Source organism: Zeus faber, assembly GCF_960531495.2.
Source record: "Zeus faber genome assembly, chromosome: 3".
In the NCBI taxonomy this organism is placed as follows: Eukaryota; Metazoa; Chordata; class Actinopteri; order Zeiformes; family Zeidae; genus Zeus; species Zeus faber.
Genome location: NC_137190.1, coordinates 14,049,685 through 14,066,635, shown reverse-complemented (window position 1 = coordinate 14,066,635; position 16,951 = coordinate 14,049,685). Strand labels below are relative to the sequence as shown.

The 16,951-nt window shown below is 41.4% G+C and overlaps 2 protein-coding genes across 3 annotated transcripts; one reads left to right on the top strand and one right to left on the bottom strand.

Annotated features, from left to right (window-relative positions):
* Positions 1-355: 355 nt before the first annotated feature.
* On the bottom strand, positions 356-9,353 carry nsmce1 (NSE1 homolog, SMC5-SMC6 complex component). Its single transcript, XM_079997768.1, has 8 exons — positions 9,227-9,353; positions 8,266-8,388; positions 7,315-7,436; positions 5,813-5,890; positions 4,844-4,990; positions 4,561-4,677; positions 723-849; positions 356-527 (listed from the first exon to the last, which is right to left on the bottom strand). The coding sequence occupies exons 1-8, from the start codon at positions 9,228-9,230 to the stop codon at positions 493-495; spliced, it is 753 nt and encodes a 250-aa protein (XP_079853894.1). The 5' UTR covers positions 9,231-9,353; the 3' UTR covers positions 356-492.
* Positions 9,354-10,212: 859 nt separating this feature from the next.
* Positions 10,213-15,888, top strand: LOC307228195 (interleukin-7 receptor subunit alpha-like). 2 transcript variants are annotated; one of them, XM_079997764.1, is made up of 10 exons: positions 10,222-10,757; positions 10,845-10,918; positions 11,025-11,136; positions 12,024-12,178; positions 12,443-12,594; positions 13,617-13,761; positions 14,012-14,105; positions 14,226-14,304; positions 14,532-14,611; positions 14,695-15,888. In XM_079997764.1, the coding sequence occupies exons 1-10, from the start codon at positions 10,744-10,746 to the stop codon at positions 15,428-15,430; spliced, it is 1,641 nt and encodes a 546-aa protein (XP_079853890.1). In that variant the 5' UTR covers positions 10,222-10,743; the 3' UTR covers positions 15,431-15,888. The 2 variants fall into 2 exon arrangements, with proteins under 2 accessions (XP_079853891.1, XP_079853890.1); XM_079997765.1 differs by lacking the exon at positions 14,532-14,611 and having other exon boundaries at positions 10,213-10,757; positions 14,695-14,872.
* Positions 15,889-16,951: the final 1,063 nt, after the last annotated feature.

Here is a 16,951-nt window from a genome sequence, read left to right as displayed (position 1 = left end):
CTTAATACATTAATATGTTCAGTACATTTATCAAATAAATGTCATGAGCTGTATGTAACAGTAGTAGCTGAAAGCGTAACTGGAGGACAAATATCAGTAAATCTAAACCTTTTTGTAAATCATGCATTTGCAGAATTGCAATTTGCGGTTTTAAGGAGCAGTGATATTGAATTTAAAGTTGACTGGAAAAATAAATAGTAATTCTGTCAATTTCTTTGCATAAATGGAAGGGACCGGTAAAGAAGTAAAGACAATTTTAAAAACTGTACCCCATCTCCCATTATAGGAAATATATTGTTACAGACTATATACAGAGTCAAACAAACAACGAGACAAATGTCGAAACAAGTCCAAGACGTGTTAAATAAATGTTTATTAAAAAACGTGTACAATGAGAGGACACAAAGTCAACCAAAATGAAACAGGAATGCTTCCTCTTTGGGAAAAACAAAAGGAAAATAGTGATTTAAAAAAAGGGACAAAATACACTGTTCATCTTCTGGGCTGAGAGGGGCTCGGTCCAACCACTGAAAGGAAACAGAACGATGGATCAATACAACCTGCACGTTTCCTCATTTACAACTGCTGCGCTTCATCTTAAAGAACTTATCTGATTTAAATCAGGTGATTTGAGAAGAAAATTGATTATAACTGCATCAATAGCTGTGGCGGACAGATGGATATGTATTTGGGAAATTATAAATAAAAAAATAACTTGTTACCTGGGATTTCCAATGACCAAACTTCATTACAGGCAGGACACTTTGGCTCTCTTCTTCCTTTGAAGTATTTGGCCGCACATGGGTTGTGTATCTTTATGCCACATAAAGGATTCTCACACATTTGGGACTGAAAAAAATGTGTAATTTGTTATTCAGAGGTATGGTGCCAATTTTGTAACATTTTACAAATGTTATATTTTGCATAATATGGTAACAAAGACAAAAACAAAGCAGTGTTGAACATATGCAGTATGAGTATCCTTAAAACTTATGTCAGTATATTTGATTAATTGGACCATATATCAAATATAGTACTTCATTGGATAATGGCTGCAACATAGCCTACAGGATCATATCATTTAAACTAAACAGGACAATTTGGTAAGTTGTTTGTGCCTCAATCATGAGATGCAAATACTGTTTTTCCTCCCACAATGCTGCACAAATCTCAAAAATAATGTCAGCACATGTTAGTGACTTTCTCCTTTTTTCCCTTTTAAGAACAAACTTTGTTTGTGAAGCTGCTTGTTATATCCCCATTACACTTTGAGCAGAACACTGTCATACATGTCACTTTGTCTTTACAGTGGGGAGAACAAGTATTTGATACACTGCCAATTTTGCAGGTTTTCCTACTTACAAAGCATGTAGTGGTCTGTCATTTTTATCATAGGTACACTTCAACTGTGAAATACAAGAATCTAAAACAGAAATCCAGAAAATCACATTGTATGATTTTTAAATAATTAATTTGCATTTTATCGCATGAAATAAGTATTTGATCACCTACCAACCAGTAATAATTCCGGGTCTCACAGACCTGTTCATTTTTCTTTAAGAAGCCCTACCACTCTCCACTCATTACCTGTATTAACTGTAACTCTTTGAACTTGTTACCTGTATAAAAGACACCTGTCCACACTCAATCAATCAGACTCCAACTTCTCCACAATGGGCAAGACCAGATAGCTGTCTAAGGACCTCAGGGACAAAATTGTAGACCTGCACAAGGCTGCAGGACAATAGGCAAGCAGCTTGGTGAAAAGGCAACAACTGTTGGTGCAATTATTAGAAAATGGAAGAAGTTCAAGATGACAGTCAATCTCCCTCGGTCTGGGGCTCCATGCAAGATCTCACCTCGTGGAGCCTCAATGATCATAAGAAAGGTGAGGGATCAGCCCAGAACTACACGGCGGGACCTGGACAATGACCTGAAGAGAGCTGGGACCACAGTATCAAAGAAAACCATAAGTAACACACTACGCCCTGGATTGGATATGGATTAAAATCCTGCAGACATGCAGGGTCCCTCTGCTCAAGACAGCGCATGTCCAGGCCTGTCTGAAATTTGCCAATGACCATCTGGATGATCCAGAGGAGGAATGGGAGAAGGTCATGTGGTCTGATGACACCAAAATAGAGCTTTTTGGTTGAAACTCCACTCGCCCTGTTTGGAGGACGAAGATGATGAGTACAACCCTAAGAACACCATCCCAACCGTGAAGCATGGAGGTGGAAACATCATTCTTTGGGGATGCTTTTCTGCAAAGGGGACAGGACGACTGCACCATATTAAGGGTGGATGGGACCATGTATTGCGAGTTTCTTGGCCAACAACCTCCTTCCCTCAATAAGAGCATTAAAGATGGAGTGTGGCTGGGTCTTCCAGCATGACAACGGCCCGAAACACAGCCAGGGCAACGAAGGAGTGGCTCCGTAAGAAGCATATGAAGGTCCTGGGGTGGCCTAGCCAGTCTCCAGACCTGAACCCAATAGAAAATCTTTGGAGGGAGCTGAAAGTCTGTGCTGCCCAGCGACAGCTGGGCAACACAGGAGGAGTGGGCCCACTCACTGGAGGAGTGGGCCAAAATCCCTGCTGCAGTGTGCGCAAACCTGGTTAAGAATTAGAGGAAACGTCTGATCTCTGTAATTGCAAACAAAGGTTTCTGTACAAAATATTAGGTTCTGTTTATCTGATGTATCAAATATTTATTTCATGCAATAAAATGCAAATTAATTACTTAAAATAATGCAATGTGATTTTCTGGATTTTTTTTAGATTCAGTCTCTCACAATTGAAGTGTACCTATGATAAGAATTACAGACCTCTACATGCTTTTTAAGTGAGAAAACCTGCAAAATCGTTAGTGTGTCAAATAGTTGTTCTCCCCACTGTATGTACTTAATTGAACTATTACATTTAAGGACCAAGTTGAATCAACATCCTGTTTCAAGTTCAAGTTCAAATTCAAGAGATTATTTGTCACATACATATACATAGTCATACATACAGCGGGAGAAACAAGTATTGAACACGTCAACATTTTTCTCAGTAAATATATTTCTGATGGGGCTATTGACATGAAACAGGGAACAAATATTGAACACATGATACGAGGTGAGAAAAGGCATGGGAAGCCAAGAAACCAGCTGAAATCTGTCTTTATTTAGGTAGCAATCCTGCACCCCTTAATATCAGTTGGTTTAGTCCTAATTGATGGCCTATAAAAAGGTTTCTCATTACCATGGTGTCACACAAAAAGCATCTCATGATGGGTAAAACCAAAGAGCTCTCGCAAGACCTTCGCAAGCTTATTGTTGCAAAACATACTGATGGCATTGGTTACAGATTTATTTCTAAACTTCTGAATGTTCCAGTGAGCACCATTGGGGCCATTATACAGAAGTGGAAAGAACATCATTTCACCAGCAACCGGCCACGACCAGGTGCTCCTCAGTGTTGTCCCAGGACCACTCGCAGAGAGCTTCAGAAAGACCTGGAATTAGCAGGTACAGTTTTTTCAAAGAAAACAATAACTAATGCACTCAACCGCCATGGCCTCTATGCACGCTCACCACGCAAGACACCATTGCTGAAGAAAAAAGCATGTTGAGGCTTGTTTAAAGTTTGCTGCACAACATTTGGACAAGCCAATGAAATACTGGGATAAAACAGTCTGGTCAGATGAGACCAAAATTGAACTCTTTGGCACATAGCACACACCATGTTTGGAGGAGAAATGGCACTGCACATCACCCTAAAAACACCATACCAACAGTGAAGTTTGGAGGTGGAAACATCATGGTGTGGGGCTGTTTTTCAGTGTATGGTCCTGGCAGACTTCACATAATTGTAGGAAGGATGAATGGAGAAATGTAAGATAAGAATCTGCTGCCATCTTCAGGATGCTGAAGATTAAACGAGGGTGGACATTTCAGCAAGACAATGATCCCAAACACACGGCCAAGGAAACTCTCCATCGGTTTCAGAGAAAGAAAATAAAAGCTTCTAGAATGGCCCAGTCAATCATCAGTCAATCTTGAATACAATTGAAAATCTATGGAAAGAACTGAAGATCAGAGTTCATAGAAGAGGCCCCTGGAACCTTCAAGATTTGAAGACAGTTTGTGTGGAAGAATGGGCAAAGATCACACCTGAGCAATGCATGGGAGTAGTTTCTTCAGACAAGAGGCATCTTGAAGCTGTCATTACCAACAAAGGCTTTTCTACCAAGTATTAAATACATTTCAGCAAGTATGTTCAATACTTTTTCCCTGTTTCATTCCACTTTATTACACATAACCTAATTTATGGACATATGTTTTGATTTTTTTGTATGTGTGGATTACTTGGGTTGTTACCGACATCTGGTGAAAATTTCATGTCAATAGTCCCATCAGAAATATATGACTGAGAAAAATGTTGACGTGTTCAATACTTATTTCCCCCGCTGTATATGCAGTGAAATGTCACACCTGGTGATTACGCACAATAAGCCCTAGAAGCTCTAAAAATACTAAAATGTGTTTAATTATGAAAAGAAAAAAAAATGTTTACCTGTAAAGCAATATTGTGGCAAATGTGGCACATCTTAACCTGGTCGGCATACATAGTGAGGATGTACGGCTCCATCTCTAAAATGCATCTCGTCGACAAGCTGTAGTCTCCTCGTTTCTACAATAATTGCGAGAAAATTGCAAAGTAAACAAAAAAAAAAAAAGCACATCAACTACATTTTCAAATCAATGGTAGCGTGACGATTATACCATGTCCTGTGTAAATACACGCAGCATTATTTTTAGATAACTATAAGTCATTTATGCAGTGAGAAGTGAGGTACCTCATTGAGCCATTTCTCGAGCACGAGTCGGTCGAGGAGATGCTCCGTCTCACTCTTCTTCAGTTTCTTGGTTTGGAGAGCGTCAGTGCTGTTTAAAATATCCGTAGAAGATGCCGTTCCAGTGTCAGAGCCCACAATCAGGTCGATCTGAGTAAATAGTTGCAGTAAGTATCAAATTAATGAACCTCATATACACTCACCACCCACTTTATTAGGTACATCTGTTCAATTGTTAGTTACCACAAATAGCTAATCCGCCAATCACACGACAGCAACTCATTGCATTTAGGCATGTAGACATGGTGAGGATGACTTACTGAAGTTCAACCCGAGCCTCAGAATGGGGAAGAAAGGGGATATAAGTGACTTTTGAACGTGGCATGGCTGTTGGTGCCAGACGGGCTGGTCTGAGTATTTCAGAAACTGCTGACCTACTGGGATCTTCACGCACAACCATCTCTAGGGTTAACAGAGAATGGTCCGAAAAAGAGAAAATATCCAGTGAGCGACCAACATCTCTGAGGAATGTTTAGTATGCCATCAATTTGAAAATGGAAAGATAGAAAAAAAAAAAAAAATGCGCACTGCTAATTCAGTGAGCATAAAATCTGCTCATGGCCAGGTCATCATTTAAAGTGAACCTTTGTTTATCAAATCTGCATGCTGTTCGTCATCGAGTGCCTAAAGTATGGCTGTGCAATTTGGAAAATCATATACAACTTTATTAATTTGTACCTTATGAACATATATAGACTTGGTTTTGAAAGTTACATGAATGAGGATGTACAGTAAATGCTGATTTAGGAAGGAATTCCCATTTTCAAAAACCAAGGTACGGCGATTAGTCAGAACCTTATCAGAATCTTAATTGAGGATTGAGTTTCAGAATATATGTATGCAGGAGTGATACCCAAAGTTTACACATTTATTTATTATTCAGTTTTTTTCCCCACAGAGAATTCAACACACCACTTTCTTGAAGACTTCCAATTCGCTGTCATTGTAATCTGAAGACATCCTCGTCACATGCGTCTCCGCTGTGTTAACCTGGATGCAAAGGGAAAATTATAATTTGCAATGTTATCTGGTCCTATTATATATAGATTTGTCGAATAAACAGATTTGTGATAGGTTTTGCACATACTTTATGCTTGCTAACATCCATGCGTTCAATTGTCTTTTAAATATTATTCCCATGTTACTATTTGTTGACAGATCTGACGTGATGCATTTTCACAGACAACTACCGTATATCAATTCTTAGCATTTGATTGGTCAAATTCAACCCAAAAAACACAATTTTCAAATTGTAAAGGCTGCCATAAAAAAAACAAAAAAAAAACAAAACGTTTTTTTGGGGGATTTTTTTTTTATGTTACACAATCTAACCAATAGTGGTGTCCAGGTCTGGCTCTTCCTATAGGCGAGATAGGCGGCCGCCTAGCGCCATCCCATGGAGAGGGACTGATCGGGGCGGTATTTGTGCACCTGCACAACTGTTTTTAATTTACGTCTCCTTATGGAATGAAACGTGCATAATGGGGACACTTTCTCCACTGCTCCACCTCCACCCCACCCCTGCCGCCTATAGTGATTGTTTTAACCGAACCTCCCCGCTGTCCCCCGGTGTGCTCCGGCCCGGGCTGCGGTGCGCTGTGCTGGGTGTGTGCTGGGACAGAGCCCGGAACACATGTACAGTCCGGTAGGAGCCTCTGCCAGAACACGGTGTCTGTTTATTTATTTTTAAATGAGCATAAAGCTGTCCCTGAGCCGACGGAGCAGTGTTAAGTGTATGTGCACGTATGCTTGCAACATTTTTATTTAAAAAAATTAAAAATAATAATAATTCTGCTGAAACACTGAATATTTTTTCAATTAATATTTTGAATTAATATTTTTTCAAATTCGAACAATTACAAGGCTTGATGTTATATAAATGAGTCAATGTTCTACTGTAATTGAAGGTTTTCATTTTTAAAACTAAATAGTTAAATGAAGGTGTTATTCATACCAATTCATGCATCAATTAATTTCATCATAAGACATCATCTACAGCAAAGACTGTAGACTGCTAAGACTTTATCCATTGTTATGTTGGTCATACTATAGAATCATTTATTGCTTGTTTAGTGAATAATACAGAGAATAAGGAACTTGAAAAAAATGTGTATACTAAATCGCAATATTGGTCTAAACAAAAATATAACAATAAAAAAATAATAATAATAATAAAACGCAATTCGATTTTCCCCAAATCGTTCAGCCTTAGATATCACCGTGTCAAAACGTACAATTAATAACAAACAGGATCTCAACAATCCAGGAAATGTTCCAGCTGTAGTGTAGATTGCTGAACGATTATAGGTGAACAACATATTCCATCATGTTCAGAACAAGCAGTAACTTATGTCACTCATGTATTCAGGTCATTATTAAAAAACTAAAACAATGCTGGTAATGAAGACACTAACCAGAGCATAGTACTGCATAGCGTCGTCTTCTGATAGCCCCTTTCGGAGATTCATGAATACAGGTTGCAGCTGTGAGTTGATGACACCAATGAAGTCGTCCAGTCCATCGGCGACATATTGCTCTTTAGGGAAATTGTTTGTAAGACAAAGAGTCTATTTAATGAGTTTTACAAGCAAAAATTTGAAATAAGAACGATGCCAGGATACAAAGGTATGAAATCTAAATGAGTGAAATTCAAAGTTGCCATTCAGTTAAACCTCAACAGTGGCAAAATGTTCCCCAATAACAGTGCAGTGGACCAATGGTTGAAAAATAATTATGAAAAAAAAGAAATCTGGTAGTGTTAATATAACTTAAGAACTACATGAACATCTCAAATGATTGCATTGCCGCTTATGTTACTACCACTAATGCCCACTCCTACTAGTTAGCATAGTACTACTCCAAGTAAAATCTGCAGATCAATGTGTACATGCTATTTTTTACCTATATTATCAATGTGTACATGCTATTTTTATCGTATTTTATTTTTATCTCTATCTCACTTCTTACGCCTTTCTTGAATTGCACTGCTTTTTGCTGCACTGACACCCGAATTTCCCTACGGGAACTAATAAAGTTGATCTTATCTTATTATTTCGAACAAATCAATCAGGTTACAGACAAATGAACAGGTAAAAGGGGGTGGCAAACATGCATGGAATTATACATGTCCACATGCTGCACTTCTGCACAAAAGCATAAACCTACTTAGTAAATACACCTCATGCACCCTTTGGATCATTACAATTGTCTCAACTTATGAGAGACAAGTTGAAAATATTCTTGAGTAAAGCAGTGAACTATTAACATTCTATCCCACTGAGGCTGTACATACAAAACTACTCTAGGCCACATTATGAGCACTGTGTCAAAAGGTCAGTTTACTGCTTATCTGACGTCTCCCTCACCGTGGTGCGTCTCACAACAGTGCTGATGGAGGCTCTTTGCCAATTGCTCACTAACGATGCCATTGTACATGACGGTTTGGAGGAAGCGTCGGTGGCTGTCCCGCATCGCAGCTCTGGACTGACCTGCAACACAGAAGAGAACGCCCAGCGCCAAATATTTCACGATTATAAAAGGTGGCGTTATGGTCAGCCCGCACGGGAGTTGGGTTGCCGTGAGACTTGGGTTTTCGACAAGTTACGCCAGGGAAGTAAAGACAAAGAGAAGTCAAGTGAAGAAAGACGCTTCGTCTTTGCACTTTCCCCCTCAAATGAACATCCTTGCCCGTCCACGATGTTGCTGCTGGAGACTGTGTTGACATTTGACTGACTGGATAGAGATAGGATTAGCAAATGGCATGATACGTCACATCATAAAACATAATACAATTCTATTATATAATTATAGGACCCAGAATCGCGATTGTGGCGCCTCCCCTTGCGGCTGCCTGCACGAGCACCTTGTGTCGATTATGCACATTTTTGGTATTTTTTAGTATTTTTAGAGCTTATAGAGCTTATTGTGCGTAATCACCGGGTGTCGTGACATTTCACTGCATATATGTATGACCGTATGTATATGTATGTGACAAATAATCTCTTGAACTTGAACTTGCGGAGTTGGGTCGATATTGACAGCAATAACTGACTTGGGCGAAGTCCCGTTAAATAGTAAAAACAAGAACAACAACCGAAACAGTACAAAACGTACGAATCGGCAGCAGCGTGCGGGGGGCTGTTCCACCTCAGAGGAGGCTGGAAACAAGCGTGCCCCGCTCATCGCAAGAGCTAGCCGCCAAACCACCCGCGTCGAGGTGGCGTTGACGGCCCACTTATGACGTTTTAAACCGGCTGTTGGCACCCGAGAGCGACGGCCGATCGACGTTCACGACTGGAAAGTCACGGAGCGCGTCATTACTCTTACTCATGTCGCTGCTGGAGCACGCCGCTGCGCTGCGACGTGCTCGGGCCCCGGCGTCCCGTCGAGGCTGTGGCTACTGTTTCCGCCGCGTTCCACTCGACCCGGAACTCGCACGACGCCGATCCGCTGCTGGGAGGAGTTTTCAAGGCCGATCACTCAGCTCCGAGTTCGTCGGGATAATAAAGATGACGTCGCATGCAGAGCAGCACGGCCACCCACGAACGAAGTTCCCCTTTTTTGGTGGCTTCCTATTTCAAAACACGTCGAACCTGAAGACGGAATTCGTATGTTCATATACGCCGGACAGCTTATAGAATCCACACGTTTGCCCGACAAACGAAGGCGAATTTGCCGCAGGCTCCTGCAGAGCTAACAGAACATGTTTACCTCTGAAGTGGTAACTACCGACTCGGAGTGTTTAAAAGCACCGTGTGGACGATTTATGTTATTTGCTGTGTGTGTGTGCGTGTATGTATGTATGTATGTGTGTACACATATAAATAAATCGTATAGCACGGCTATTCTTTGTCACCAACGTCGCTGTATGTCACCACTGCTTGACTAAACAAAAGTCATGAGATTCGGGGGTAGTCAACTCCGGTGTGACGTCATTCCCAGCTCCGACTTCCACGGTAACGGGAATGCGCCAGAATTACCCGAAGACGTCACGATCGAAGCGCTAATAATAGATTACATTGTTTGTTTTCATTGTTGTTATTGTCACAAACACGTCTCAACTGAATTTTAAATCGCAATTCCAAGTCGAAATTTGGGGGCAAGTTGAAGGTTGAACAATGTTCCCTCGAATTTTTAAACACTTCTAAACTCGATTTTAACTACTGTCTTTTTTATGTTATACGATTCAAGAGGTTTATTTTCACTCGTTTCAGTTCCTCACTTGAAACGAGACTTCTCCCAGCAGCGTCGTTCAAGTTTGTGCGGAGAGGTGACGCATTCCCAGTGTACTTCCAGTATGAGGAGGGTTTCTCTGGGAAACGACGTCAGTCCAGTGATGTCAGGTTCGACTCTTTTTCCCGAGAGTCGCTTCCTGACGAGTCGCTCAGTAAAACGACGCGTTCGATTATCCGACTCTCGGTTCGTTCGATCGTGAATCCTCTTAAAAAAAAAAAACACACACATTTGATTCGTGTCCAAGGTATCGATTCAGGCGGAAGAATCCGAACTGTGGTTCAAAAGTATTTATTTTTATTTTGGTGAAACCACCAGTCACAGTGTAAATCAGTCGCCTGTCAGAATCCATACCAATATGAACGACGCCGAATGTCTTAGGTCTTTTAACAACCACGTTGACGTAGTCCCGACTCCTTGGTAGTTATTCATAGTTTGTAAGTCGATTATTCACCCACTGGTCTCTTCTGTCGGAGTGGCTCCCGACTCTCGACTCGTTCAAAAGATAATTTCGCAGCGACCGATCCGTTCGCGATTGCCGCGTCCAGCTACGGCTCCGACTCGACCGCGGGTCCCACGAAGAGTAGTGGAACGTCTCCCAGGAAGCGGCCATGGACCGTGGAAGGTACGTGCACACGTCTTCACCCACGTCTACCTTCTATTAACGATCCGTCATTATACCGATATATGATCATTTTGTCTTCACTTTCAGGTCCGTGCGCGGAGCAGCGACGAGCTTAGTCCTGCTTCTCGTGAAAAGCGTCGTTTCTGTGACGGCTGGTGACGGTGTGTATGCTTACCGGGAGCAGCGGACTTTTACGCGATTCCAACGTGTTTATGTCGTTGTTTACCTTACGTTTTGACCCCCCGCCCCCCGCCCGCTTTTCCACAGGACTAAATATCCGCTGTACCAACGACTACGACGACGTGATGTTCTGCAGTTTGACACCGACACCCGACCAGTCCGACTGTGCTGAATACGTTTTGGAGATAGACCATAACGGGTGAGTCCACGTTTTCTGTTGTAGGGTTTCTTAAAGCGGCTTTAAAAGGTAAACAAAGTTGGCCCCGATGACCTGGAGGACGCTGTCAGAAACGGTCACCGGTTTGTTGCCTTTGTAAAAGAATATGACTGTGTAGGTAGGCCCAAAAGAACCTTTAAGATCAGCTGATGCAAATAACACTCATACGTGCACGCACAAATGAGATCATAAACACATTTTTAGAAAATGTAACCATAGTTTATTTCATAAACTGCAGTAATACAAATTACTTAATTCGATTTAGACATCTATTAGAAATCTATTTTTTAAATATTTTTTTATTTTATTACCCCATATGGGTGTTGTGACAGCAACAACCACAGTTTGCGCAATCAACAAGAGGCGTCCTCCACAGCAACGACCAGCAGAAAATATGCAACAGTGACCTCAGCTTTGTTCTGTTTTGTTTTGTTTTATTCCCCCACATTAGTGAATTGCCCCGTAATCCCGCTTAGAAATAGCTCTCTTATGATGTGTTTAATTCTGTTTTATAGTTGGAAAACAGTATATTTGGGTGGATTAATCAAACATTGTGATTTGAAAAAATGATTTGCGGGCCAGGTTTATCATTATTATCACCATGTAGCGGGCCACATTGAATTGTCTCGCGGGCCCGAGGTGACCCCCGGGCCTGTAGTTTGAGACCCCTAGTTTATCCAAAGTGATTTATTTATTTGTTTATTTAAAACAATATTGTGAACTATTATTAGTATTATGAGGTTATGATGATTACATATCTACATTTAAAATATTAGAATGGAAACTTTGAATTGACAACAGAAGGGATTCAAATAAAACTGTATTCAAACACTGTTGCTGAACAGTGCTGGTAATTTTTTCTTTCACAGTGTAAAATACTGCAGGTTCAGACTTGACAAGGATTTACCTGGAAAATGTAGTTGCTCCATCAAACTGATGCTCATACTTGGAGATAAGCTCAATATAAAACTCCTGAGCGGTGGGAAGCAGCTGAGATCTATGGTCATTGATGTCACTAAAAGCAGTAAGTTAATTAACACATTTTTTTGATATGGAATACTTGGTAAACATTTTGTGCTCCCAAAAAATGTATGGACATTGCACTTCTGAAAATCCATCACAGATAATGTATCAGAAATGAAGATTATAAAACATTTTGCCCCTTTGGATACATTTCGGATGACGAATGAACATTTTTATATTCACATGTCAAATATAGAAATGGAACAACAGAATTCGGATTTGGGAAAGATTTTGATGCCAAATAACCCTCTCTGTTCTTTCTCAGTAAAGCCGAAAGCACCAAATATTACCTCAGTGAATCGAACCGAAACTGGGAATTTCCTCGTCACGTGGAACACAAACTACAACAAACCAAGCTTCACGGGCAAGCTGACCGCCAAGGTCACCTACCGCCCGAGAGGGGGGGGCGACGCCGTGGTAGGGACATGGTGGCACACAATGAACCTCTTCTAGATAAAAGCTTTAATGGATACATGTTGATGCTTTGTGTGGATTTGGCGGGAACTGAACACTTCTGATCTCCTTTACTAAATGTTGAACAGTGTGTATGATTGGCGTTGTTGTAATCCTTGCTGCGACTTCTACGTACATTTCATAACCGGGGTTCTCAACCTATTTTGGCCCATGACCTAACCCCGAAATGTGTGATATATATTAGAGCCAGCACCTTTCATAACTGGAGTCAGAATTCACTTCTGTGCCATTGTGCGTTACTGCTCAAAGTGCAGATATTCAACTTTGCATATGCCGCAATTGAGCATTGCATATGCAAATGTTATAATACCTATAATAGAGCATGGAGGGAGCTCCATATAGTTTACGTATATAAATGATTATATATATTTAAAACCTATTTTAATATTTATCTAAATTAAAAATATATCAATCAATACTTAGAACTGTCCTGAGACCAAGTGAGCACATTGAATGACCCCTAGGCTGAGAATGTGTGTCATTTGTTCTAAGATAGTCAATAAATGAGGATTAAAAGACATTAAAATGCATCGTCAAGGAAAGTATACTTTTGGAGTTTTGAAGAAAGGTATTTTTATGAACTTGAGTTAAATCCGCTGCATGTTTTGGGCAGCACCAAGTACGTTTATGTTTTAAAAGTGAAGAATATAAATTGTGTTTAATAATAAGAAGAATTATTGTGTTTAAGACTGTCTTTAGGGAAAAAAAAACTCTTGGCAAGTTTTGACAAGTAACCCGGAGTTGGATAGTTGTATCACACTTTTTGTATTTAAGCAAATGTTGAAAGTTATTTTTACTTTTAAAATAGAGGGGAAATTTGTTATCACAGCATCAATTTTAGGATGAAGAAGAACAGTTAAACCAATGTCCAACAATTGTTCAAACTTCGTTTGTGTGATTGCAGCTTTTGTTATAAGTAATTCTATTAGAATTACAAAAATAACCATATTGTGTTTCCCTGCTAGGAATCAGAAGAAATTCAATCAACGTCATACGAAATTCTGGGGAAATACCTGGATCCCAGAACTGAGTATATTGTCAATGTCAAAAGCTACATACGCTTCAGTGGCCTTTACAGCGACAACAGTCCGGATTATGAATTCAACACTCGTAAGTCGCCACATGCTGTTTTTTCAACGTTTTCTTTAGTTTCTTTTGTTATTCACTCATTCATTCAACTGTTTCACCATTGTTTCAGAACCTACGAGTTTGATTTGTCAACACTTCTGTTTCTGTGCTCCTCGGTCTTGCTCTTCCTCAGATCACTCTCTGTGTATGCTGCTCATTTTCTTCGAGCTGCTATAAACTATCGTTAAAAAGAGGAAGAACGACTGTGCTAAGAGTTCTTTATCCTCCACAGTTGGCTCCCTCAGCAGCATCCTGCTCGGTGTGACCATCGGCCTGGGTTTCGCAGCGGTCGTCATAACCAGCGTTCTTTTCATCTGTTGCATAAGGTAGGTCGCTCAGACCAACGTTTTAGGGGTTTTATTTGTTATATGTTTCTTTGTAGTTTGAAATGATTTCTATTTTAATTTATGCAACTTTTCTGCTCTTTATTTTTCAACTGTCTGCAGGTTTAAAGCAAAGTGGTGGGACAAAGTTTGCACATATACAAAACCAACTAATTTGCAATTGGTTCCCAGAGAACAAAAGGTGAATTTCCCAGTGAGAGTTTGCTTTCTATGGAAGATCATGAATAATAGTGCGTTTTATGATGGAACATCACTGCTGGCGGCTAAAATCACTGTTCTGTTTTGGGTCCTTGTTTCCTTTAAGGGGTTAGTAGGTTATGAGTCAAGGCCTGAAATAATTTGGCAGCAGTGACATGGGATTTCAAATATATGTTTTCTTTGATTGAAAGATGTGACTTTTTGCTTCAGGTCTTAAGGCTTGAGCGAGACACCTTGTCCTCTATCAATGTCTGTCCCATTCAAGACCATCCGTTGAATAAAAAACCCTGGTCAGTGTTGATGCAGTAGCATGAGAAAGGAAAGTCTGTTCTGTTTTAAATTCTTGCTTCAACTTGTCTTCCTCATCTCCTAGGTCCCAATGTTCATCGACGGACGCCAGTTGTGGAAGTTATGAGCAAAGTAGAAGAACAACCAGCGACTCCTTGTCTCTGGACTGCAACATCAAGCCCTCTGTTGACGTCATCGACAAAGTCAAGGAAGCCCTCCGTGACGCCCTCCCCCGACTCCCTAATTCCAACATGGACTCCAGTTTGCCTTCCATTGACCACAGTTTGTGTAATTTAGGAGGGGATGACCTTGGCGGTTTTCACGGGTCACATACATATGACAATAGGACTTATTCCACCCCTCTCTTTGGAGAGCCAGATTTAAAAGCTAGCTCTGAGGTTCAGGCACAGCCTGCAATGTGCTGCGAGCCTGGCTACCATCCCAGCGAGGGGAGTGGTTTTCAAGCCCCAACTCCTCAGGCTACTGGACAACCAGAGCTGACTTCGCTGGCCGTTTATTCATCCAATTCAATGCAAACTGACCTTTCATACCAACCGTACAACATGGATTCTGAGAACCTTTCATCCACACGTGATTCCAGCTCCTCGTCCCTCACAAGTGGAATAAACTGTTCTAGTGTTTCTCTAAAAGCAGAGGCGAGAGCTAAGAGCTTGAATAATGAGTCAGGCATTCCCTCTCAAAATCGGGACTCGATTTGTGACGCAAAGCCGTGCAGTGAAGCTCCACCTGCCCCTGCAGGCCGCGTTCTCCAAATCGACAAGGACTATCAAGGGTTTCAGAGTCTGGTGAGACCAGGCTAGAGCACCACAGAGTGAACAGACCATTTAGACAAATATCCAGACAAATTCCTTTGTTAAATGCCTCAAAGCTCCTTACCGCAAAATACAATGTGCCATGGCCAAGGTGTCCCTGAACACCAAACCCAGCAGAGCAGATTGGTCTGAGTTGATGGTCAGCTGTTATCTTAGTGTTTAATGCTTGTTGTGTTTTATTTACTTTTTGTTGGGATGCCTCTGCTTTTTGGCCAGTGTTCACACATATATTTATCAGGTTACGGCAGAAGTCGAGTATGATGACACCAATGTTGTAAACGTATTTAAACGACTGACAGTCTAGATGCATTGTCTGGTAGACACAGGCATCTACTGGCTGGATTTATTATTTATTTATTTTTTCACCATCTTGTTATGTTAACTTTTGCTTTTGTATAAATGTATATGTATACACTATTGCACATTATATATATTTTTCAAGTTTCTCCCTGTGTGTGTTTGTCATTGACTGTTCTGGGTTCTGGTGTTAGAGACAAATTCATAGTAGTCGGTGTTTACATACCACCGCAAGCCAACGTGCAGGATGCACAGCGCATGCTCGCTGACCTGATACGGTGTGTGGAACGGACAAACCCCTACTCCTTGGTTATTGTCCTTTGCGACTTTAACAAAGGAAACCTCAGCCACGAACTCCCCCAATATAGGCAGTTTATTAATTGCCCCACAGAGAGGAGAATACTTTGGACCACTGTTATACCACAGCAAGCAGTGGCTATGACACCGTCCACCGAGCTGCATTAGGACACTCTGACCACCTCAAGGTCCACCTGATTCCTGCATACAGGCAGAAGTTAAAGCTGTGCAAACCTGTGGTGAGGACATCAAAGAAGTGGACCAGTGAAGCTGTGGAGGATCTGCAGGCATGCTTGGATTGCACCGATTGGGACGTTTTCAGGACTGCTGACCCTGAAGCACTGTGCTGATCAGCTGTCTCCAGTGTTCAGACATCTTCAACGCCTCACTGGAGACATGCCATGTACCAGCCTGCTTTAAATCCTCCACCATCATCCCACTCCCAAAGAAGTCAAGGACCACAGTGCTTAATGATTAAAGACCCGTCACCCTGACCTCTTGTGATGAAGTCTTTTGAACACCTTGTGCATTCCCACCTCAAATCCATCACGGACCCTCTCCTGGACCCCCTGCAGTTCGCCGACAGAGCCAACAGATCAGTAGACGATGCAATAAACCTGGCCCTCCACTTCATCCTCCAGCACCTGGACTCCTCAGGAACCTACACCAGGATCCTGTTTGCGGATTTCAGCTCCGCCTTCAACACAATCATCCCGGCTCTTCTGCAGGTCTAGCTCTCCCAGCTGAGCGTGCCTGACTCCACCTGCAGGAGGATCACAGACTTCCTGTGCGACAGGAAGCAGCACGTGAAAATGGGAAAACACTTCTCTAGACTCCCGGACCATCAGCACCGGTTCCCCTCAAGGCTGTGTTCTTTCTCCTCTGCTCTTCTCCCTGTACACCAACAGCTGCACC